The sequence below is a fragment of the Amblyomma maculatum genome, chromosome 1 (genome assembly GCF_055883805.1).
Source record: "Amblyomma maculatum isolate TAMU_Amacu chromosome 1, ASM5588380v1, whole genome shotgun sequence".
Lineage (NCBI taxonomy): Eukaryota > Metazoa > Arthropoda > Arachnida > Ixodida > Ixodidae > Amblyomma > Amblyomma maculatum.
In genome coordinates, this window is record NC_139344.1 from 296633369 (window position 1) to 296658309 (window position 24941).

The 24941-nt window shown below is 47.9% G+C and overlaps 2 protein-coding genes across 5 annotated transcripts in view; one reads left to right on the forward strand and one right to left on the reverse strand.

Annotated features, from left to right (window-relative positions):
* LOC146206846 (uncharacterized protein ZK1073.1) overlaps nt 1–24941 on the forward strand; it is a 215999-nt gene that overhangs the window by 135895 nt on the left and 55163 nt on the right. For all 4 annotated transcript variants that reach the window (XM_084591608.1, XM_084591611.1, XM_084591609.1 and 1 more), the window contains 2 exons: nt 9456–9519; nt 24305–24422. In XM_084591608.1, the coding sequence (XP_084447734.1) occupies nt 9456–9519; nt 24305–24422 (182 nt within the window). The remainder of the gene's footprint in view (nt 1–9455; nt 9520–24304; nt 24423–24941) is intronic.
* The window catches only part of LOC146206848 (uncharacterized), a 180882-nt gene that overhangs the window by 9489 nt on the left and 146452 nt on the right, over nt 1–24941 (reverse strand). The gene's annotated exons all lie outside the window — the stretch shown is intronic.

Genomic DNA, 24941 nt, shown 5'->3' on the forward strand with positions numbered 1-24941 from the left:
AAAAAAAGGGTATATCAGCAAAATGGCAAGCGTTAAGAGTTCATAGCGAGAAGCGCCTGGATGAGCCGTTTACCCAGGGCTCAGAGAGCGTCATTTCGTGCTCTGCAACGTCCTTAAAACCCCCTATGTCCAGCCCCTCTCTGATGATGCTGACCAACCAGTTCCAGGGCACGCCCCTCAGATATCGGCATCCAATCGAACACATCACTGCACTGATGGTCTGATGCACTGACTGGTCCGGTATTGTTTCGTCGGGCGTGGTCACTTGTTGGCGGGTAGAGCTTGGGAACGGCGAGGAGGTACATTTCTATTCTTCTGCAAAGATCCGATATGGTGGTACCGGCAAGCGGATTTCCTTCTCAGAAACCCAAGTGTACGTGCGCGCCACGAATACTGCTCCCAGCATTGTTCCTTTCCGGCAATTGCAACTCTTTCCTGCATTCCCGGGAAATCCTCTAATGGCCGTATTCGTCATGCTCCTTTCTTCTCCTGTAAGTCAGCGGACGTGTCATTCCGATCGTCTCCTTTGGACGATAGGCATTCCTCACTTGACAATAGCGCCTCTCGACGGGAAGGGTGAACAGTTGAACAAAAGCACTTCCGGCTATTTCCCACAGGGCGACATTTCTTTGTATTTTTCTTGAGGGTCCTTTGACAGGGCCAATTCGGCATTTGCAGGGTCTCGACAAAGCAAAGCAGGCTCACACAAAACGATTCATGGAAACAGGCTCACTTAGAGCCCTTGCACCAACAGCACATATCAATACCATGCCCACAGGCGAACAATAGGGCGCGCAAGCGCGGACCATGCACGGTCACAACAGCCTCCTCCCCCGCCAGAAGAGTCACGGAGGGCAGCAGTCGCAGCTGCTGCATGAAGAGACGACTTAATGGCCTGCACATGAACGCTTGAAGCTCGCTGTCGCTTGTCGCGTTTCTTGATTGTCGTAGGCCAAATTGCTTGAGCTGTCTCTGAACTCAACCACATGTCTAAGCAAGCACTCGGCTCCCGTCTGAAGTGACCAGGTCAAAAGAAAACTGCCATCGTTGTCCGAGAAAAGCCCACACTCAAGATGCTCAGGATCCACGTATGCCTAGACACCCAAACGTGCTGCTTTACATAGTCACATATATACAAGCGCACGCAAAAAAAAGAACCTGAGTATCAATTTGGATACATGGTGAGGAGCACCTCGTACCGCTTAGAAACAGTGGCTAAGCGCGTCCGCATTCCCATTTAACTTCCCCTTTTTGTATCTTATTTCAAAACTGTACTGCTGTAAAATCAAGCTCCACCTCAGAAGGCGACTGTTCTTCGATGTCGCAGTTTGCAGCCAAGCCAGGGGACAATGGTCCGTCTCTAAGGTGAATTTGGCCCTTCAAGATAGCACTTCTTTACGCCTACCGGGGATTCTCACTGCGTAGTTAGTGTTAGAAAGCTTTGCAACGACTTCAGCAGGTCCTTCCCACTGTACTTCGAGCTTATTCTGCCTTGAACATCTCAGCAACATCACCTGGTCCCCGATACGAAATGTCCTTTGACGGGCTGACTTATCATAGTACACTTTGGAACGAGCCTGGGCTGACTTCATGCTGGCCTCAACGAGTTCCTTGGTGTTATGTAAGCGATTCAGGAGGTTTAGAATGAATTCTACTACTGTTGGGTCTTCTCCGCGCCCTTCCCAGGCTTCGCGCACTATTCGCAAAGGTGAGCGCAGTGACCTTCCGTACGCCAACTCGGCTGTGCTAAATCTAGTGGATTCGTGCGGCACTGACCGCAAAGCGAAAAGTGCTGCAAGCAGGCAGGTATCCCATTCGCGCTTGTTTTCATAGCACAGTCCCCTCAGAACGCGTTTTAGAACAGAATGCCATCTTTCTACGCTGTTGCTCTGCGGATGGTGGATCGAGCTGGGCACTACCTTAATGCCGCATCGCTCGAGAAATGAGGTGGTGAGGACACTTGTGAAAACGCTACCCTGATCACTTTGAACCTCGGAAGGGAATCCAACACGTGCAAACACTGACAGCAGCGAATCTACTAAACTCTCGGACGTCACCTCGCGCAGCGGAACAGCCTCTGGAAACTTTGTGGCTGGGCATAACATAGTGAGGATATAACGGTACCCTGACTCTGTCACAGAAAGTGGCCCAACTACATCTATTACTAACCGGTGAAACGGCTCGGTAATGATTGGTACTAACACCATCGGAGCTTTCCACTTATATTGCGCCTTTCCAACCCACTGGCACGTGTTGCATGACCGTACAAAATGTTCCGTGTCCTTAAAACATCCAGACCAATAGTATTCTTGCAACAGCCTCTGCTTTGTTTTCCTTATTCCAAGGTGACATGGCCACGAGCTGCCATGGGAAAGTCGAAGTAAGTCTTCGCGGTACTTTTGGGGAACGACTAATTGGTCCCGCTCTACTCCGCGCTTATCCTTGAATAAGCGATACAGCACTCCCTTTCTCATCTCGAAAGAAATATTCTTTGCTGTCTTAGTGGCGCGGTGGCGCTCCCTTATCTCCTGTATCTTGGGATCATTGGCTTGCTCTATAACTAAGTCCTCTCGGGTTCCACTTAGAAGTCTCGTGAGATTACTAGACACTGGCGGCAAGAGGTTACTCTCAAAAACGTCCTTATTCCGCGTCTCATCAATCTCACTTTCAAGTTGACTTATCTGAGATGTCTCGCTCTCCAAGTTTTCTGACCCGCTATCTTCCGCATCGACCACTGTTTTAACTGCCGTTTCCTCCGCTGTGGAAGTTTCTGGAATGAGCAGTGTAGCTAGTTCTCGCGCCTTTGAACGTCTTAAGGCTTGCACAACTCTGTCTCCGAAAAGGATGCCCCTCTTTCGCAGCAGCATGTCCGATTTGTTGGAAAACAAATACGGATAACACTTAGGAAGCTTTCCTGAAACGGCAGCCTCGGTTGTTAACTCGCCGAAAGGGCCCTCGATGACCACGTTCGCGACTGGCAAGCACACACTCTGTTCCTCCACTACCTCGCGGATCCATGCACACTGTTCTGTATAGTCGGAAGGCGACACATACGCCGGATGGACAACATCCATCGTTGCGGCCGAATCGCGCAGTACCTTGAAAGGCTTCCCGTTGACTACTAGGTCATGCATGTAGGGTTCCAAAAGCCTCATGTTTTCATCGCAGTCACTGACAGACGAGAAAGCAATCTTTTATTTCCGGCAGTTGACGGCAATGTGACCCTGTTCATTACACCTAAAGCATGTGAGCGGCTTCCTAGCCTCAAGCTTGTTCTTTGTGTTCTGCGCGTTGGTCACTTCCCTACTTTTCTCACTGCCGTCCTTTCTAGGGAGTTTGCCTGAAGAAGCCTTCCTTTCTTCGTTTGCAACTCTAGCAAAGTGCCTTTCCTGACGGTTACTCACACTCAACTTGGGATTGCGGGGCCTATCCACTGCTGGGTTGCTGAATTGTCGGCGCGACGCGTGCTCCTCAATGAGTTCGGCAGCTTCAGTTGCCGACTTAATGTCGCCTCGGTCCTGTAACCAATTTCTTTCTTTTTCTGGGAGGCAGTTATAAAGCTGCTCCAAAAGAATTCGCTCGACTACAGCGTCCCTATCACTGTAGGAATAAGTGCTCTTTAGCCACTCGCCCAAATTGACTCTTAAATTGTACAGGAATTCACGGTAACTCTCGTACCTGGACCTAGTAGCGTTCCGAAAACTTTGTCTGAACGCCTCGGCTCTAAGCCTATACTTTCTCAGAAGGCAAGCCTTGACCTTCTCGTAGTTGTCCGCGTCCTTCTTGCTTAGCCGCGCGACAACCTCCGCTGCCTCGCAAGGCAGAACCGTCAATAATCTCAGACCAAGTGCCTCGCTGGAAGGAAAGTTTTTCGCAGGTTCGCTCAAAGTTAGCCAGATACAGACCGATATCCCCTGATATCACATATCGCTGCATGTATGTACTTTGACATCTTGAAATCTGCCTCGTTGTTGAGAAGAGGTACCGCTAGCTGGGGACAATTGCCCGACCTCTTGCTCAACTCTACTTCTAATTTTCGGAGCTCAATTTCTTGCTCCAGCCTTTTTGTGTCTCTCTCAATTTCACGCTCACGCCTCTTTTCCTCTTTTTCCCGCTCTTTCTGCTGTCTGAGCTGCTCCTTCGTTTTTTGTCCGATGAGGTTCCATGCTTCACTGAGCTCCTCATCATCGGTTCCCAAATCAGTGATTGCCTTTAAAATCAAGGGTTTTCGTGCCAAACCACTTGTATATATTCCCAATTCCTCACACAATGGCAACAGTTCCGGTTTCTGCAGCTTTTGTAGGTCCATGATCGCTCCGAGTGTCGGCTACTTCCAAAACAACTGTGCAAACTGCCTAATCTAAAGGCGTTTCAACACTCTTTACCAGTTCTAAAATCCAACCCTCTTCTAGAACCTGGTCCACATCAGAAGAAAAGCCAAGCACTCACCCACACATGCGATCGATGTTCCGAGCTGCTCTCTTGTTGGCCGATTTTTGCTCCTGCTTGTTGCTTGAGATGCCACCTCCGATCACCAGATGTTGTGGCTTGTAGCTTCAGATGCCACCTCCGATCATCAGATGTTGTGGCTTGTAGATTCTGATCCACCTCCAATCACCAGATGTTTTGGCTTGTAGATTCAGATCCTACCGCTGCCACCAGTTGTCGCGACGCTGGGACTAAGTCGACCCGGCCTTCACTTGGTAGCGTGCAGAGACTCAGGGTTGATGAAGGATTAAATCTTCGAAGTTGGTAAAATATATACAAGCAGGTTTAATGGCACTTTGAGAAAGCTTATTTACATGAAAAAAGGGTATATCATCAAAATGGCAAGCGTTAAGAGTTCATAGCGAGAAGCGTCTGGATGAGCCGTTTACCCAGGGCTCAGAGAGCGTCATTTCGTGCTCTGAACGTCCTTAAAACCCCCTATGTCCAGCCCCTCTCTGAAGATGCTGACCAACCAGTTCCAGGGCACGCCCCTCAGATATCGGCCCATACGATAACATTCCAAAAGTCATTTTTTCTCCGCACCGCCCTGGATTGGAACGACCTTCCCGACCACATCGCCTCACTAACCGACATTCATCATTTCAAGACTGCCATCGAAAGACATTTTTTATTGTAACCGCCGTACTTCAAGCCCACCCCTCATGTAATACCCCTTAAATGGGGCCTTTGAGGATTGAATAAATAAAAATAAATAAAATAAAATCGAACACATCACTGCACTGATGGTCTGATGCACTGAGTGGTCCGATATTGTTTCGTCGGGCGTGGTCACTTGTTGGCGGGTAGAGCTTGGGAACGGCGAGGAGGTACATTTCTATTCTTCTGCAAAGATCCGCTATGTTGGCTCCGGCAAGTGGATTTCCTTCTCAGAAACCCAAGTGTACGTGCGCGCCACGAATACTGCTGCCAGCATTGTTCCTTTCCGGCAATTGCAACTCTTTCCTGCATTCCCGGGAAATCCTCTAATGGCCGTATTCGTCATGCTCCTTTCTTCTCCTGTAAGTCAGCGGACGTGTCATTCCGATCATCTCCTTTGGACGATAGGCATTCCTCATTTGACAATAGCGCCTCTCGACGGGAAGGGTGAATAGTTGAACAAAAGCACTTCCGGCTATTTCCCACAGGGCGACATTTCTTTGTATTTTTCTTGGGGTTCCCTTGACGGGGCCAATTTGGCAGTTGCAGTGTCTCAACAAAGCAAAGCAGGCTCACACAAAACGATTCATGGAAACAGGCTCGCTTAGAGCCCTTGCACCAACAGCACATATCAATACCATGCCCACAGGCGAACAATAGGGCGCGCAAGCGCGGACCATGCACAGTCACAACAATGTCTAACAGAGACATCGAACAGAGAAGCGCCTCTCCTCGATATTGATTTCGTCAATGCTCCGTTAGTCCAGGTTACCCAACTCTCTACATCCAAAGGGTGTCAAAAGAATGGTCACAGAGCGAACGGAGCTCTTGTGTTGATCTCATTGAGGGGAAACGTGTGTTGTTTGTAAAGCTTGGGGCTCGCAGGTGCGATTTTTTTTTTAGAATTCCCTGTGCTTACATATTTGCGTGGTTTACGTTCCCGTGCCCCTAAGCAGGGTGAGAATTTGCTTTTTTCAATTTCTGTACATCTCAACCTTGTGATAAATATTGTTTCTACATGTGTAAAATATATTACACTCGATTATTTGCAATTTCCTTAAATCTTTGACACTTTCGCAGCATGAGATGAGTCTCATAAGGTTTCAGGTTGCTCTCATGGGAAAATCAGTGAGACAACGAAGAGCTTTAACATTGGTAAGCGCAGTATATCTTCTGTTCTGAGCATGCGCGCTCGTTAATACGCCCCTTGTTAATATGGACGACTCGGATTATGGACAGTTTTTTACAGGAACCAAACTTTTCTATGTATTTACGTCTTGTTGATATATATGGAACTCGTTGTCCGGACAATTAACAATGCACAGATACGGTCCAAGTTTTTTTGTCGCGTTAATATGGACAGTGATGAAAGTGCTTCAAAGATAATTTATCTCTTTGTTGAGCACATGAACATAGCCCTTTTCGCTTGTGCTCTCATATTCTACGCTGCGCAGTCGATGCCATTTTTTGATAGCATGAATTGAACAAAACTCAGCTTTCGCCTTGTAGAAAGTAGAAGCAATATGTAGCAGCCGTTCGTGGGAGATGAAATGTACAAGCAATTTATTAGCGAAACGCCATCGAGAACATCATAATACTCGCATTTCAAGCATAATGGTGACTCTTGTAGCTCCTAATGCCAACTTCGCTTGCGTACAACGCACACCTTAGCCTTAACGTTTTTTGTTTTTTTCCGGTGAAAACATTCCGATTCGTTAATACGGACGCCTCGCTTTATGGTCAATTTTGTGCGGAAACCAAAGTGTCCATATTAACGAGGCACGACTCTAATGCATAAACTTCCGCTTCTCGTCTTTAGCCAGGTCTGTAATTTTGGCCAGAAACTCACTCAATGAAACCTGACACGGATCAGCGGATACGGCGGGTCCATTAGGAGAAATATTATCGTGTATATTACGTCAAGCGTAGCCCGCTCTTTTCTCGAAACAGAATTTCCGGAAATTTGGAGATCTTTGTTTGTCAGAAATTGTAAGGCGTAAAAAAACAAAACTTTCTATAGATGTCAATAAATGGCTTTACAAAGCCATGAACATAATAAGTGACTAAGGTCTACTTGTATCTTTATGCATAAGGAAACTCATCCGTGTGACATCCTTATTTCATACAGGAGAATTACATAATCTAAAAGCGCGTGATCCTAACTGTGATTATACAACAGTTTTTACTCTCAAGCAAAATTTCAGGGCTCTGTAGAGAGTAGATTTAAAAAAATAATGTCATATAATTGAAAAAAAAATCGATATATAGCATACAATCCAAAATTTTATTCTGTGAGCTTAAGTGAAAGCTTCAGCTATTTAGAAGATTGCTGTGAAATTTTATAATCTTACCTTTTGTTCCTACTATTCTGCAGCCAATTTACTAAAACATTGTTAAACATTTCACTGGTGTCCATGTTTACGAATGACCTCGTGGTGCAAAGTGTGCTCTTGCGGAGAAGATTGGAAGCAAGGCAACGAAGTCAAGATGGTTTTGCTTTTTAGTTGGCAATTTTTATTCAGAAAAAAGGAAAAAATATTCACAAATCTGACTCACGATGATTGTACCTAGTCAGAAAATACGACAGGAAACTTGCTGTTGTCGCAACACAATTTCTGTGCAGTTTTTGATAGTTATTCTGTTACTAGTCGAAAAAAAGCACAAAGCTGTGTGAAAATTACCACCAAATAGTGTGTAGTTCTGTCGTAAACATCAGAATTCCCTGCAGTCTGTAGTCCTGCAGTACTTCTTATTGTAACTACAGAAAATTTGATATTACTAAACAAATGTTTGTTATCACAACTTATTAAATGTCAAAAACAGCACGAAAATTCTTTCATGACAACATAAAATTCTCTGTAGCTTTATTTCGACTAGGATGTGACAACAGATATTTGTATAGTAACATCAAAATCCTCTGTATTTGCAGAGGAAAAGTACTACAGAAAAAGTGTACAACTGCCAAGTACTTGACGTTTACCACAGAACTACAGAATATTTTGTCCTATTTTTCACACGGTTCTGTCGCTGTTTTTTTTTTTTTCTTTTGGAAGGGGGAATTATTGCTGTGTGCCAAAGTTGAGCGAAACTGAAATCAGACTGAGCCAAGAAACTGCTGTGAAGAGGGTCATCGGAAGCTAGAAAATGCAGTTTCGGCATCGTCGTCGAAGTACGCCCGCCACTGCCCAAGGACCACACGCTAATCTTCAAAAATATTCTTCCAGCTAAGCAAGAAAACAGGCACCCTTACTCAGCATCGAAGCGAGGCGCAAAAATGTGGGGAAATATGTCGTGCTTTCGGCTCTCACCACAGCCGCAATGAACCTAATAACTCATTAGTAAGGTAGCATTGCACCTGACAGTGCAGTTCTTTTTTTTTTTTTTCTGAAATGACAGTGAAAGCCCCAAAACTTTACTGTGAGCCTTCGAAGTAGGAAAGATATAAAGCTTCACATCAGGGCTGTCACCGGCTGTAAAGTCATAATATGTTCGTCGATTCGTTTTTGAAATAAATATTCTATAGAAAATTTTGGGTTTTGAATTAGCGCACACAAAAAAATACTTTTGAATATTTTAAAGTCAAGCTCCGACACAAATGGCGGCTGATTACAAAGGTGTTACAATGCGTTTATAATCCTGGTACTTACGAGTTAAACAAGAGAGGCCGCCAAGCGTACAGTATATGTACAATATGTGAGCCTAAATTGATTCACCAGCTTTAATGGGAAAAGAATAAACTTAGGCCCAATTACCAACACCAAGAGCCTGGGCGAAGAAAGAAACTTTCAGTGTAAACGCTGGGTTGAAACTCCCCGTTAATCGTGAAACGCCCCAGCGGACGTAGAAAAGCAGACTATAGACATGCACTAATAAAAGGAAGAAAGCCAAATAGTATCTGTCCGCTCCATCTTATCTGATATAATCAACTTTTTCTGAAACACAAACGTTCTCATCTAATACACCCAAAAAATGAGGGAAGCAGAAGAGCTTATACTGGAATGTTTGCATTAAATTTCGCATAGATGCGTTCTATGAAATCTAACGCAATGCCCTATTCTCCAGAAAATGCGTCATTCACGTTGTGAGATGGGCACAGTAGTCAGGTGTGCGACATTACTAAGCCACGCTCTTGCGGCTAAAGCGCGTGTACGTATGCTAATGAGCGTCTGCGAGAGGATCCGCGAGCGAGCTAAACGCTGTCGCGCTCACGAAGAGATGCTTGCTTACTCCAAACAGCAATGATTTAAATACCCTTTTTTGTGTGGGAATATCTAAAGATTTCCGCTGAACCGCTTGTTTCCTGTTTGCAGGGCGACCTGGACAACCTCGAGAAAAAAGCAGTATTCCTGACCGTCCATGACATTGGCAACAACCGTAAGCAATTTCATTCATTGCGCATGTGTTTCTTTCCATTCGTAATTTCATTCATGCCCGTTGCCACTGAAGTCGATATCATCGGCGAACGACTGTGCAAGAGCAAATATATGAAAAAGTGACTTTACTCTACTCGCACAAGTGCAATGCTTCAGCGACAGAGAATATTTAAGGGTAGGGTTTCGGAGATGGCCTCGCCGGCGTTGCAACAGCAGTGTTGGCTGACATAGGTGAATCATGCTAACCAATAAGACTAAATTCTATCACTTTGCTGTTTAACTAATATTCTTAGGGGCTTGAATGTGATTGGGTATTTGTAGATGGCTGTTAGTGAAAATCATATTGTATCAATCCTGAGGAAGATGAAACGCACATAGAAGAAGAAAGGGAAAAGGACGTTGAGAAAGACGAGGAGACTCTAGTGCCCGTGCCGGAGGCGCTGCCGTTGACCAGCTCCCTGCCCTATCGTCTTGTTTTTCAGCGCTCCGACGTCTTACCCCGTCGTAACAAATTGATGGAGGTGCGGGGTACTGTAGTGTTCATGGGCAACACTAGGTGCCCTTAGTTAATAAGTGTTGTCAATAACCATCAACAGATGGCGCTAAGATTTTGTATATAAACTGCTGCACGCTTGAATAAAGAGTCTCGTGTGGCATGAGCTGAGTGATCTATTCCAGCGGTCGTGCGCCGGCCAACACGACAACCTGGCGACGAGGTAATTGGATACCACGCAAAGATGGCTTCAGCCGCGCTTTCGCCGCCGCCGCCTTTTCTCGCCACCCCGGGCACTCCTGCCATACCATGGCACCGCTGGATACGCCTATTCGAAAATTTTCTTCTCGCGTCCGAAGCTGCCGAGCTGCCTGCAACCCGCCGTCAAGCCCTGTTGCTGCACTGCTTGGGACCAGAAGGACAACGCATTTTCGATGCGCTTCCACCGCCAGTGACGCCCCAGTTGCCGCCGTCCAAGAAAGTGACCTCCGGAACAACTGCAACCACCGAAGACGCCGTAGCGACGCGTCTCCCGGACGAATACGACGTGGCCCGCAACACTCTGGCACGACATTTCGCCGAGACGCACAACGTTCTACTAGAACGCCACCAATTCCGCGAACGCCGTCAGTTACACGGTGAGTCCATATCCGACTTCGTACTCGCACTTCGAGAACTGGCAGCGTCTTGCAATTTCGGAAATCAAGCCAACGAAAACATGTGCGAGCAGTTCATTACTGGAGTCATCTCCACAGTTAAGAGAACGCCTGCTCTTAGAAGGCGACGCGCTCGCGTTCGACCGTGCCGTTGAAATTGCGCTACTTCGTGAGCGAGCTCAACTCGAGTCTGAAGCTTTCGCTAACCCCGTTCAACGCATCGTACAGCAGCAGCCACGCCGGCATAACGCAGTCGGATGGAACGCGCAAGATAACCGGCGTTTCAGCAATAACGACGGACTCTCCGGTAACCAGAACAGGCCCAGTTTATCACGCGTTCGTTCTTCTGACCAGCATACTTCAGACACGGATGTCGCCTTTGTTACGTTCAGCGGAAGCCGGAAGAAATGCGGTAATTGCGGTACTACTGGTTGCGATCCGTCATTTTTTCCCGCTCGCGGTAAAACCTGCTTCGCATGCGGCCGCCGTGGCCACTTCATGCAAGTCTGCCGTAATCCCCGCAGCGCACAAGGATGACGCCCAGCTCAGGTCCGCGAAGTGGTACCTGAACAAGCTGCACCAGGACTCGTAAGCATTCTCACTGTTCACGGAAACAAGAGCATTGGTGTTTACATTGACGTGACAGTCGCGCCAATCACTTCTAGTTCGCAACCGCTCGCTGTGAGTTTTTTAGTCGACACTGGATCAGCTGTGTCAATTATGGGAGAGGAAGAATTTCAAAGCATGTTGGAAGACAAAATACCCTTGACTAGCTCAAAACTTACGTTGCTGGACTTCCAACGCAGGAAGATTCCTGTACTGGGCCAGTTTAGGGCTAGCGTGTCTTTCAAAAAAAAAACAGATGTAATAACAATTCATGTCACACCCGGGCGGACTTCTCTTCTTGGTCTGGACGCTGTGCAAGCTTTAGGACTTTGTATTCTGGGCACGCAGCTACGTTGCCTGCACATAGCTGCCGAAGAAGGTTCAGAACCTATCAGCAATGAGATAGCAGGCCCTCCAAAATTCGGTATGCCAGCTCTGTTATGGTCAAAGTTTTATCATTTGTTCTCACCAGGCCTTGGACTGGCCAAGGGCGTTCAACACGAAGTCAAAATGAAGTCTTCTGTCCCTCCAGTTGTGCAGAAGCTCAGACGTTTGCCACTTTCTCTGCGCAAACCTGTTAGCGACAAGCTTGAGCGCCTTCTTTCTGATGATATCATCGAAAGGGTTAATGCCTCTGAGTGGATCTCTCCTATCGTTGTAGTCCGCAAGAAAGACGGCAGCATCCGCCTTTGCGTTGACTTGAGAGAGACAAACAAAGCTATTGTTGTCGACAGCTTTCCGCTGCCTCATATGAAAGAGTTATTACACTCGCTGAATGGAGCACGCTACTTCTCGAAGCTCGATGTGGCCTCTGCCTAACATCAAGTCTTACTTCACCCCAACAGCAGAGACCTCACTGCATCTATAACGCACGATGGCCTTTTTCGTTTTAAAAGGGTGTGCTTCGGACTAGCATCGGCTCCAGCTGCGTTTCAGAAACTCATGACGACGGTCCTGCAAGGATGCAAAAGGTGTCCTCTGCTATCTAGACGATATCATCGTTTTTGGCAGAACTGAGGCAGAACACTTGAGGAACCTGGATCAAGTTATCCAGCGTATATCCGAAGCTGGAATGAAACTTAATGAAAAGTGCATCTTTAATGCATCTGAGCTACCGTTCCTTGGGCATCGAATCAGTGCGGAGGGAATAACACCCCTACAAGATAAAGTAGACGCAATCGTCCACGCTGCCACCCCCACAGATGCAGGCATGCTGCGTTTGTTCTTGGGTCTGATAGAGTACTATGCCCAGTTTATACCTCACCTGGCTGAAGAGGTAGAACCAATGCGTAGGCTACTTCGCAAGAACATTCGTTTTGAATGGGATGACGCTGCCGAAAAGAGTTTTAAGAAAATAAAGAAGCTTCTTGCTTTACACAAAGTTCTGCGAATGTTCGACCCGACGCTCCCAGTTATTGTGGCTACAGATGCGTCTGCGTATGGCTTGGGGGCAGTACTACAGCAAGCTGACGGCCCACATGTTCGGACTGTTGCTTTCGCATCCCGAATGCTCACAGACAGAGCGAAAGTACTCGGCAGGAGAGCGGGAGGCCTTGGCCTGTCTGTGGGCGTGTGAGAAATGGCATATTTATCTGTGGGGACAACCATTCACTTTAGTAACGGATCATCAAGCACTAGTGTCTTTGCTTTCGACACAAAGCACAGGACAGCGACCACTTCGCATCACAAGGTGGACCGCTCGTTTGCTACGTTACAACTTCACTGTTCAGTACAGACGTGGGCAACACAACACGATAGCGGATGCCTTGTCCCGGTTACCTGTTGCAGACACAGAAAATGGCGTTCAAATTGAAGAGGAAATCGTGTCCCTCGTAACATCCTTGATTCACAAAAATGACCTTCAACTTGCTACAACCGAGGATTGCGAACTACAAGAAGTTGCTCATTTTGTCCAGACATCATGGCCACCCAAGAAAAGATTGACAACAGAGTTGTCTCCTTATTATGAGGTTCGTGAGGAACTCTCCATCGCCGACGGCCTCCTCATGCGCTCGGAACGCATTGTAGTTCCAGCGAAGCTCAGAGCTACGCTTGTTCAGCTGGCCCATGAATCGCACCCGGGAATAGTGAAGACAAAACAACGTCTTCGGGAAAAGTACTGGTGGCCAGGCCTAGACAAACAGGTTGAGACTGCTATCCGCAGCTGCATGATCTGCCAAGCCGCAGACAAAAGTGTCAAAACGTATTCTGCTCCACTGCAACCAGTGCCCCTTCCAGACAGACCATGGAGCAAGATAGATATTGACATTGTTGGCTCATTTGAGCGTGCATCAGCAGACTGTCGATTTGTAATATCTTTAGTTGATTACTTTTCTAAATGGGCAGAAGTTGCTTTCTGCAGGGATGTGATCTCCCGTACAGTAATGGATTTTCTCCTATCGATATTTGCCCGGGAAGGATACCCTGATGAGTTGGTCTCAGATCATGGACCACAGTTTACATCCCGAGAATTTGAGTCATTTCTTCAAGACAGAGGAATCAAGCATATATTTTCTGCGGTGTATCACCCGCAAGCAAAGGCCAGGTGGAAAGGTTTAACCGTGTGCTCAAATCATATGTCCAGGTTGCCATATTGGAACAGCAGCCAGTAAAAACAACTGTCACACAGTACTTGGGCATCTATAGAGCCACCCCTCATAGTGCCACTGGAGTCTCTCCTGCTGCGCTTCTGCATGGCCGGCACATGAGGACATCCTTGGACGTGATTGGACATCCCACTCCGACTTTCTTCGCAGACCCCGCTCAGGAAATGTGCTCGCTTCGGAAGAGGGTAAAGGAGTACCAACGCAAAAATAAGGTGTATGCTGACCGACGAAGAGGGGCCCGAGTACCAAAGTTCCAAGTCGGAAAGTATGTGAGAGTTAAGAAACCGGTCCCCGGCCCGAAAGGATCTCCCAGTTTTGGACCACCGCTGAAAATCCTCAAGCGAATAGGACATTGGTCCTTCGTCCTAGAGGATGGGAACACCTGGAACGCCTCGCAGTTGACCGCAGTACCAATGGAGGCATCGCCACAGCATGCGGAGCTAGAAGAGGCCCACAGTGATCGAACTGCACAGACATCTGTCGAAACATCACTGCCGTTTGAGCCATGTCAGTCAGCATCACCAGGTCAACTACAACAGAGTTCACAACACACGCGACATGCTTTAAGTGATGGTGATGGTGGTGATAGTGCTAGTGGTGATGGTGATAGTGCTGGTGCTGATGGTGAGAGTGGCGATAGTGCTGGTAGTGACAGTGCTTGTAATGAACCTGATGCCGAGCTACCAACACTCCGTCGGTCTTCAAGAGATCGGAGGCCACCCGCAAAATTTCAAGACTATGTGCAGTGACATTTACTGCTTGTACATATCTGTACATGCTTGGCACCTCCAAAATACTTGTACATATATCTGTTTCTTTTTAGGGAGGAATAGATGTAGTGTTCATGGGCAACACTAGGTGCCCTTAGTTAATAAGTGTTGTCAATAACCATCAACAGATGGCGCTAAGATTTTGTATATAAACTGCTGCACGCTTGAATACAGAGTCTCGTGTGGCATGAGCTGAGTGATCTATTCCCGCGGTCGTGCGCCAGCCAACACGACAGGTACGACTACCCTCAAGACGCATCCTCAACCGCTGGAGCTTCGTCGGAGCCGTCGACTGGCTGGTCTCCCACCCTTTTCAACAAGAATTCTGCAGACTACCGAGCAGCCCCGAACATCAACACTGGACCCTCTACCCCCGTCTCGCGATGTGCCACCGACCACCATGAATGCGAAGCTACCGTTTCGCGAGCCTCGTTCCTTTTTTTTTTTTGCTCGCTCATTCTGAACGTGTGAGCCGCTATAACCGCTGGAATTCAGTGGCTCAACTAGCCAATGTTGTCTTTTTCTTGACGCAAACCGCCTTGATGTGGTATGAGAACCACGAGGACTCCCTGACAACTTGGGAAAGTTTTGTCGAAGCAATCAAGGAATGTTTCGGTGACCTAGTTGCAAAGAAGAAACAGGCCGAGCAGACACTTGCTCAGAGGGCCCAGGCAGCCGGGGAAACCTGCACCACCTATATCGAGGCCATACTCAAGTTGTGCAAGACCGTCAACAGCAGGATGACTGAAGACGATAAAGTAGGCCATCTGCTCAAGGGCATTGCGGAAGATGTCTACCACTTTTTCATTGCCAAGGAGAACTTGAGTTCGGTCTCTGATGTTATCCGACACTGCCGAACATTCGAGACCCTAAAGACGGCCGCATTACACCGAATTGTGGACGGCTCGCAAATGTCACTACAGTGGCCAGTATTGAAGAATCGCCATCTCCAAGCCTCCTGTGCGCCATCCGTAAAATCGTTCGAGATGAGATGCCATGACATGAGCAGCTTGCCCGGCCCAATGGCTTCGGAGGTGACGTATATGCTCTTCCAACTTATGGGGGTGCGTGCCTGCCGATGTCCGCCAATGTCACCGACTTCGCCTGCCGGGAGGACTTGTACACTCCGCGACCAAGACTGGAAGAGAGTTACCAACAATTTTCTTGCCATCAGCGTAGAGATCCTCGCCCTTACTCCAGTCGTACATCGCGTCGATCGCCGGACAGCTACATCGTCCTGGAATCACCATCTAGATATTCGTCGCGGCCTACCATGCAGGAACCAGCTGACACGCCACTTTTTGATCGACCTCTTCCAGTGTGCTACCGGTGTGGTGTCGCGGGTCATATTTCCCGCTACTGCAATCGGCGCGCACAGTTCAAGAATCCTCCGATGGCATCGAACCGAAGAACCGTCCAGCCCTACATCGACAGCTATCGACCAGAACATCCAACCCGGAGGGGCCGTTTTCAAAACGAACGGCTCCGCAGCCATTCTCCAGCAGCGTCTGACCGTAGTGTGACACCGCCTCCGTCATTTCGTGTGCGCCGTTCCCCGTCACCACGGCGCCGATCACCACCAACGCAGGAAAACTAGTCAGCGCGGTCAATGGAGGTGAGGTCGCTGGACAATGTGCGCTGCCACCTAATATTCCTCCGTCTGTGTTCATGGTAAAGGACAAGGTTAATGTGCTCGTTGATAGTTTACCTACGATGGCGTTGGTAGACACTGGTGCCACTGCCTCAGTAATGAGTTTAGATTTTAAGAAACTTTTGAAGAACAAAGTTATGTTCATTTGGGACAAAACTGATAATTTTTATGGAGTAAGTGGAGAGTTATTGTGTCCGGTTGGGGTATGCAGCGTTAAAGTTTCTTTGGGGGGCACAGTATTTCCGCCGGAGTTTGCAGTACTGCCCCGATCAACACACGATGTAATCTTGGGAATTTACTTCTTGCGTATGTGCAGCGCTACAGTTCATTGTCGAACGGGAGAGCTAAGTGTTAGTGCTTCTCTTCCTCGTGAACTTTTGGAAGAGACGTCAAATTATAAAGACGTTTTGTGTGTGCGTGATGAAGTCGTCGTACCGCCACATTCTGCACTGTGCGTTCAGGTGTCCTGCTCCCGTCCTATTGATGACTCTTGAAGTTACTGAGGCGCTTTTTAATTTACAGTGTGTAAGGTAAAATGTATTAGTGCCGCATTGTTTGGTTTGCGTGAAAGAGGGCCGTACCGGACTGTGGACTATAAATTGCTCACCGGAACCGGTTGTTTTTCCAGCGGGCTCTAAACTAGCTTCATGTAGTGCAGCTATCCCGAATTTTGTGACTCTCCTTACTTCATTTCTTGATAACCCCGCTACTAATTCACCTGCTGGCGAGAACCTTCTTCCGATGATCAGCGCATCGTTGAACGCCTCACAACGAGAGATGTTGAAGAACCTCTTGTCCCAGCACATGTCCGTCTTTGATTTCGCGCAATCCGACGGCTCTCAACGTTTCCCGCTGTCATGCGCACGCCACAGGATTAACAAGGGATCTGCCCAACCGATCCGCCAAAAGCCATATCGCGTGTCGCCGTCAGAGCGCAAGGTGATCACCGAGCAAGTTAAAGACATGTTGAACAGGGGCGTAATTCAGGAGTCCTCCAGTCCTTAGGCTGCTCCCGTGATATTGGTAAAAAAGAAGGACGGAACATGGAGGTTCTGCATCGACTACCGTCGCCTCAACTCCATCACTTAAAAGGATGTGTATCCTTTCCCGCGCATCGACGATGCCTTAGATTGCCTTTTCTCTGCATCTTATTTCTCTTCGGTTGATTTGCGATCGGGGTATTGGCAGATTCCGATGGACCCCGCTGATAAAGAAAAAAACTGCATTTGTTACGCCGGATGGCCTATTTGAATTCAATGTGATGCCCTTCGGTCTATGTAATGCGCCGGCCACTCTTGAGAGATTTATGGACACAGTACTGCGTGGCCTCAAGTGGAAAATCTGCATGTGCTATTTAAACGACGTTGTTATTTTGGCCGGACGTTTACTGAACATAACACTCGACGAGCTATTGTTTTAGGTTGCCTGCAGAAGGCTGGCCTTGTCCTGAATTCTAATAAGTGCCGTTTTGGCGAGCGTCAAGCGCTGGTACTCGGAGATCTTGTCGACCGCAATGGAGTTTGGCCAGACCCACAGAAGACTGCAGCAGGTGCAGCATTTGAAAGACCCCAGAATCAAAAGGAGCTCCGCAGTTTTCTGGGGCTGTGCTCTTACTTTCGACGATTCATCCCAAGGTTTGCCGACGTCGCTTACCCTCTGACGTCCCTTCTAGAAAAGGGCGTCCCTTTCGTCTGGACCGCAGATTGTGACACGTCTTTCCACCAGCTAAAGTTTCTACTTACGTCACATCCCATACTATGGCACTTCAACCCCTCCGCTCCGACGGAAGTTCACACTGATGCAAGTGGGATCGGTGTTGGCGCTGTGCTTGTGCAACGTTCGCCAACCGGCGAGCACGTAAAAGCGTATGCAAGCCGTTCCCTCAGAAAACCTGAGTGTAACTACACTGTTATGGAGCAAGAGTGTCTCGCTGTAGTTTTCGCTGTTCAGCAGTTTCGGTGCTACCTATATGGACGCCATTTCACGATTGTGACGGACCATCATGCCCTCTGTTGGCTCGTCAACCTTCGTGATCCATCTGGTCGTCTGGCACACTGGGCCCTTCGTCTACAGGAATACGACTTCACTGTCTCGTACAAGAGTGGCCGCAAACATGCCGATGCAGACTGCCTATCATGTCTCCCCCTCCACACGACCGAATGTGACTCTGCTGACTTCGATCACTAGATCTCCTCCGTTGTTCCCGAATTTCCTGACGCCTCGGCTCAGCGGACTGCGCAAGAGACCGACATAAGCCTCGAGCCACTGCTTGCTGCGGCGCGGGATTCCACAGCTACCAGCCCATTTTGTCTCCGTGATGGCCTTTTGTACAAAAAAGCTTACTCAAGCACCGGCACGAATTTTCTGCTTGTGGTTCCAGAGAGCTACCGCTCGTGCATCTTACGTGAGATGCACGACGACCCCACTTCCGGTCACCTGGGCTCTGCACGAACCCTCCACCGTGTTCGCGACCGGTTTTATTGGCCAAAGATGCGCCAAACGACTGAGCGATATGTGGCGAGCTGCACTGAGTGCCAACGGCACAAACGGCCTACGTCCACGCCACATGGCCTGCTGTATCCGGTGACTCCACCATATGGTGCATTTGAGAAAGTTGGAATCGACCTTATGGGTCCCTTCCCGAAATCTTCCGATGGAAATCGCTGGATCGTGGTTTGTGCCGACTATCTCACCCGCTACTGCGAAACGACCGCTCTTCCTTCAGCCACCGCTCACCACGTGTCCATGTTCTTGCTCCGTTCCGTCATCCTGCGCCATGGACCTCCACGAGTGATCATCAGTGATCGAGGTCGGCAGTTTACGGCAGATGTTGTGGAAGAGCTTCTCCGTTTGTGCTCGTCACATTTTTGACACTCCACACCATACCACCTTCAAACCAACGGTTTGACGGAGCGCACCAACCGCACATTCGTCAGCATGCTCTCTATGTACATTGCATCAGACTACAAGAACTGGGATACAATACTGCCGTTTATAACGTTTGCCTTCAACACTGCAACACATGAGACGACCGGCTACAGCCCGTTGTTTCTTCTCTATGCCCGTGATCCTCGGTATTCCCTCGACACCATTCTTCCCTATTCCGTCCATGACGAACCTTGCATCGCCGAAACTCTTTGTCGGGCCGAAGAAGCTCGCCGTCTCGCCCGTTTGCGGATTCTGGCTTCGCAAGACCGTTCCAAAGCTCGGTACGACAGACAGCATCGCCATGTGTCTTACGCACCTGGAGACTTAGTGTGGCTTTGGCGACCTCTCCGGAAACGTGGTTTAGCCCAGAAAATGTTGCCGCATTACGCTGGCTCTTACGTTGTCCTCAACCGCATCAGTGACCTGAATTACGAAATCGCACGCATGACCGCATCTGGTCGTCGCTCATCTACAACGGAATTCGCTCATGTCGCCCGGATGAAGCCGTGCCACTCCCGTGAGAACGACTAACTCCCTCGCCCAGGAGACTTCGGCTGTCCCGGGGGGAAATGTAGCAGTCCTGAGGAAGAGGAAAACACATAGAAAAAGAAAGGGAAAAGGACGTTGAGAAAGACGAGGAGACTCTCGTGCCCGTGCCGGACGCGCTGCCGTTGACCAGCTGAGCTCCCTGCCCTATCGTCTTGTTCAGCGCTCCGACGTCTTACCCCGTCGTAACAATATCACCATTTAAGATTTCAAAAACACGATTAAATACGACCGCACCGCCGTGGTGGTGCAGTGGTTACGGCGCTCGACTACTGCGCTCAAAGATGCGGGATCGAATCCCGGCTGCTCTTCCATAGAGGCGAAAAGCAAGACGTCCGTGTGCTGTGCGTTGTCAGTGCACGTTAACGAACCTCATGTTGCCGAAATTTTCGAGCTCTCCACTACAGCGTCTCTCATAGCATGAGTCTCTTTGGGATAATAAACCCGCAAAGCGAAGTAAAGCAAGCATCGACAACTTTACGGAACATTAAAAATGAAAGAGAAGTAGGGGTACCGTCTGCGATAGTCCGATAACAAACGACACGCTTGGCAAAAAAAAGTAAGCACCAATTTCTACTGGCAGATTGTTTGACTACAAAGAGTGCCTGTTACAAGAAGCAGTCTGCTAACTTCCTTTTAAAGCGACAAGAAACAATCGTGTCAAAATTAATTACATCCAAATATTACAATGAGCCTAACTGAGGGACAAACGCTGGTATCGCCAGAGGCTTTGGAGGTGGTGCGCGTTGGATCCATACATGAGGCTCCGCAAATACGCCATGCCCAATCAAGTTTCCCTCGACGTTCGTATAAGAATGAAAACACGATCATATTTTCAACCACATATAGTCATACTGTGTCTGCATCCATAGTCTTGCAGATAAAATACATATTCCGCACACATTGAAAGACGTTCAGAATCAAGCCAATTCACACTATTTACCTCTTGACCAGAGCTTGAGCATCATCATCATCATCAGCCTGACTATACCCACTGCAGGGTGAAGGCCTCCCCCACATTTCTCCAATTAACCCGGTTCTGTGCTAGTGCTAGCTGCATCCAATTGACCCCTGAGAACTTTGTAACCTCATCCACCCACCTAACTTTCTGCCGCCCCCTGGTACGCTTTCTTCCCTTGAAATGCAGTTTGTTACCCTAAGCGACCATCGGTTATCCTCTCTTTGCACTTCATGTCCTGCCCATGCCTATTTCTTCTTCTTAATTTCCACTAGAATGTCAGTAACTTGAGTTATTTCTCTGACCCACTCTGCACTCTTCCTATCTCTTAATGTTGCCCCTACCATTTTTCGTTCCATAGCCCTCTGAGTTGTCCTCAACTTAAGTAGAACCCTCTTGGTTAGCCTCCATGATTCAGCCCCATAGGTGAGTACAGATAATATGCAAATGTTGTATACTTTCCTCTTGAGCGATACCGGTAAGCTGCTAGTCATAATCTGCGAGTGCTTACCAATGCGCTCCATCCCAATCTTATTCTTCTTGTTATTTTCTTTTCATAGTCCGGATCTGCGGTTACTACCTGTTCTAAGTAGAAATATTCGCCTACTACTTCTAGTGCTTCGCTACCTAACGTAAACTGCTGTTCCTTCCCGAGGCTGTTGAACATTACCTTAGTCTTCTGCATATTGATTTTTAAGCCTACCTTTCTACTTTTCCCGCCTAGGTCATCAATCATTATTTGCAGTTAATCCCCCTAGTTACTTAGCAAGGCAATGTCACCAGCCAATCGCAAATTATTGAGATATTCTCCATCTACCCTTATCCCTAACTGCTCCCATTCCAAGTCTCTGAATACTTCCTCTAAACAAGCTGTGAATAGTACTGGGGAGATTGTGTCTCCTTGCCTAACATCTTTCTTTATGGGAATTTTGTTACTTTCTTTATGCAGAACTGCGGTTGCTGTGCAGCCACTATATATATCTTCCAGCACTTTCACGTACGGCTCGTCTACCCCCTGATTTCGCAATGCCTGCATCACCGCCGAGGTTTCAGCATACTTGAGCATACTTCCACTTATACAATTATTCATCTTAAATTTCTCTATAGTTATGTGCAAGCTAATTAGTCCTCACACTCAGAATGACGACGTTTCTGATCAGTTTTATAATAGTAATGCTACCAGGTTTCAGCCGCGAAGTTACCTTTGTTTGCCAAAAGTGAGGACTAATTATGGGAAAATGCACCATTTGCTGTGCACTCATTCCATAATCGCATCAAAGGAATACCTACAAGAATTACTATGCCAGAACTTATTAGTCCATTATTTATGTTTCGTTGTGCCGATGTAATGCACCCATGTTGAGACTATGTAAATAGTCGTGCCTCGTTAATATGGACACTTTGGTTTCCGACCAAAACTGTCCATAAAGCGAGTCATCCATTATAACGAGTCATGAATAAAAACAAAAACGGGTTTTATTGAGAAAAAAGAATTGTAATTAACGACTGCTTTTGTACATAACGGTGTGCACTGGACTCAACATTTCACAGAACACCGGCAATTTTGAGTGCATTATCGTTGTCATTGTTGTCTTCGAAAAATTGTAGTGCAGTCTGAAGCGACTCGCTTACCAGGACACTCGTGATGTTGGGCTTTGTGTTGGTCTAACTTTAGAGCACGAACTCCTCACTGGCCGATGAATCAGCGTCTGATTCTCTACTCACCGCCACTTCCAAAATGGCCTCTTCACTGAGCAAAGTAGCCGCTAAGTAGCTGCTTGAGATTCTCCTGAGGCGAGGAAACAGCTGAGCTGTCGATACTAGTCCCTCGCGGCTTGGATTGACTGAGATGGCTTTTGCCACTTGTATTCACAGATTTCTTCGCGCCTAAGTTCAACTCTGTTCTTTTGCGTTTAACTCCCGCCATACCAAAAGCCAGACTCAAGTTGAGGGTTACAAGCTCCTGATGCTTTGCACTTTCTTGCCTAGTTAACCTTTCTGCCATTCCGTTCTCCTGATTCTTTCTTTTTTTGCGTTGTACTGTTTCTGTAAGAAAGCAAGGGAGTCAAGTTGGCAAGCTGCTATGCAGAGGGCTATCGAACATCCCATCTTCTCGGCGCCGTTTTTATGTGTTCCTATAAAACAAACACTGCGAGTTGAAGTACAGTTTAGAACGACGGCTAGCCGACTACGAAGAGCTCAGACCTTGTCAAGGCCGCATCGTTGACTCAAAGCGAAGCCGACATGCGGACCGCCTAGTGTGCAAAGTTTGGCAGTTTGGCAGCGCAAATGGGACGAAAACCAGGAGCATGAGAGGGAAGCGCGTCCAGGACGGGACGCCCGGTCCCGGTTGCGTGTTAGTACGTCGCCTTTCTTTTGTCGCTCTACTTTGTGAGTGTGTCTTAACTCTCACCGAAAAGCGTTAACGGCTTCATGGAACACACATTGCGCTTTGAGAAAGAAAACTTCAGTTCCCACCGCCACTGTAGGCACTTGTCTTTCTTCCTGCCATTTCTTTATTACGCTTTTACCGGCCTCTCTGTTCACGTTCAGCAGAATTTATTGTAACCACATGTTGCTGTTTTCCCGACTGCGGCGGCACTTCCGCTGCACCCAAAAATCTCCGGGTTCCCCCCTTTCGGGGTCTTTCTTACGCTGACCCTCGGTTTGCTGTGTACGTTCCTCTCCGCTCTTTCGTTCCCCTCTCCCTTTCTTCTTCCCCCTCCCTTAGAACGGCGACACGCTACTTTGGTTCTTGCCAACCCCACAGGACTCGTTCAGGCATCCGGCCCGTATCGGCTGTCGCGAGGGTTCGCGGGCGGCGCGCCCGTCTTTAACATGCGTTCGGACTCCTCTGATTTTTTTTAAGCACTGTCCATATTAACGAGACAAAAATACATGGGCCCAAGTGGGGCGCGTGCATCCTTCCCCTTTCCATTGTCCAGACAGCGAGTTTCCATATTAACGAGGCATAAATACATTGAAAAGGTTTCGTCCTCAGAAAAACGGTCCATAATTCGGGTCGTCCATATTAACGGGGGTCATATTAGCGGGGCACGACTGTATATGCTTCTTTTTCATTGACACGCATTTGCTACTCTTTGTAGTTATTTTTGTTGGTTGTGCAGTAATATTAACTACTTGATACAATGCTGCCCATAATTTTCATTTCTACCCCCGGCCGTCCTGTACAATGGGATCTGCTTCGGTAGTAACTTTATTGTATTCACCTCTATTGTATGCATTTATCAATAAACTTAAAACTAGAAATGACACAGTTACAGGTCCTCTAACCTTTCCTTCACTCCCAAGAAAAAGTCTAACTGAATCCTTGCCTCGCATTGTGAGATTTCAAAAGGCCTCCTCACTGGGCTGTTGATAGATAGGTACGTTTCTACTGAGCTAACGTCAGACGTGGTGACTCCCAGAGCGGCCTCATTAGAGACGAATTGCGCCCCAAGAGCTCTCGTGTTGTGTTCATGCGGATATTCTGAGTTGTTCACGAAAAAAAACCTACCTCTTTCAGCTCCGTTGAAAATAAAAAGACATTATACTGAAGTGTACGCTTGCAGACTCATCCTTCCAGGACTTTGTGGACCACCCGTGCATGGCCGAGATCAAGCAGCGGTCTGTCTTCATCCACGTAGACGTTCCGGGCCAGGAGGACAACGCCACTGAACTCCCCAACGAGTGAGTTATCAGGGACATGTCGCCTAGCGGAGGTCCGAGGTTTGCTAGGATCCCCTTTGGTGTCCCCCTGCCTGCATCCGCGATGTCCTTTCTAGCGCGCACAACGGTGTTCTAGCCGGGGCCACGGGACCTCGGTTAGAGGAGAAGTAAATTAAGGAGGTTTATAACCAATTTGTAGGAAGGCTGAGCTGCTAATATACAGCGTTCAAAAGCGCGCCCGCAATGGGTATTCAGCCTGATTGTGACCAAAACTGTGTGGGACGCCACTATCGGCCTCACACTTACCTGTTCCTCCAGAAAAGGTACCTAACGTGTCCTTCGAAGCCTCAGCTTAGCCAAGTAAGAGCATAAGTAAGAGCAGCACTGGCTGCCGTGGTCTGCAGCACCGGCTGCACAAGTTTGCCACTCACTTTCGCATTGACGACGAGGCAGACATGCTTTTTGGAACACTATCAAGCCACTGAGGGGTCCATGCAAAGCAACTTTGGCAACCGAAACTCAGCGCAGTTATCGAGCAAG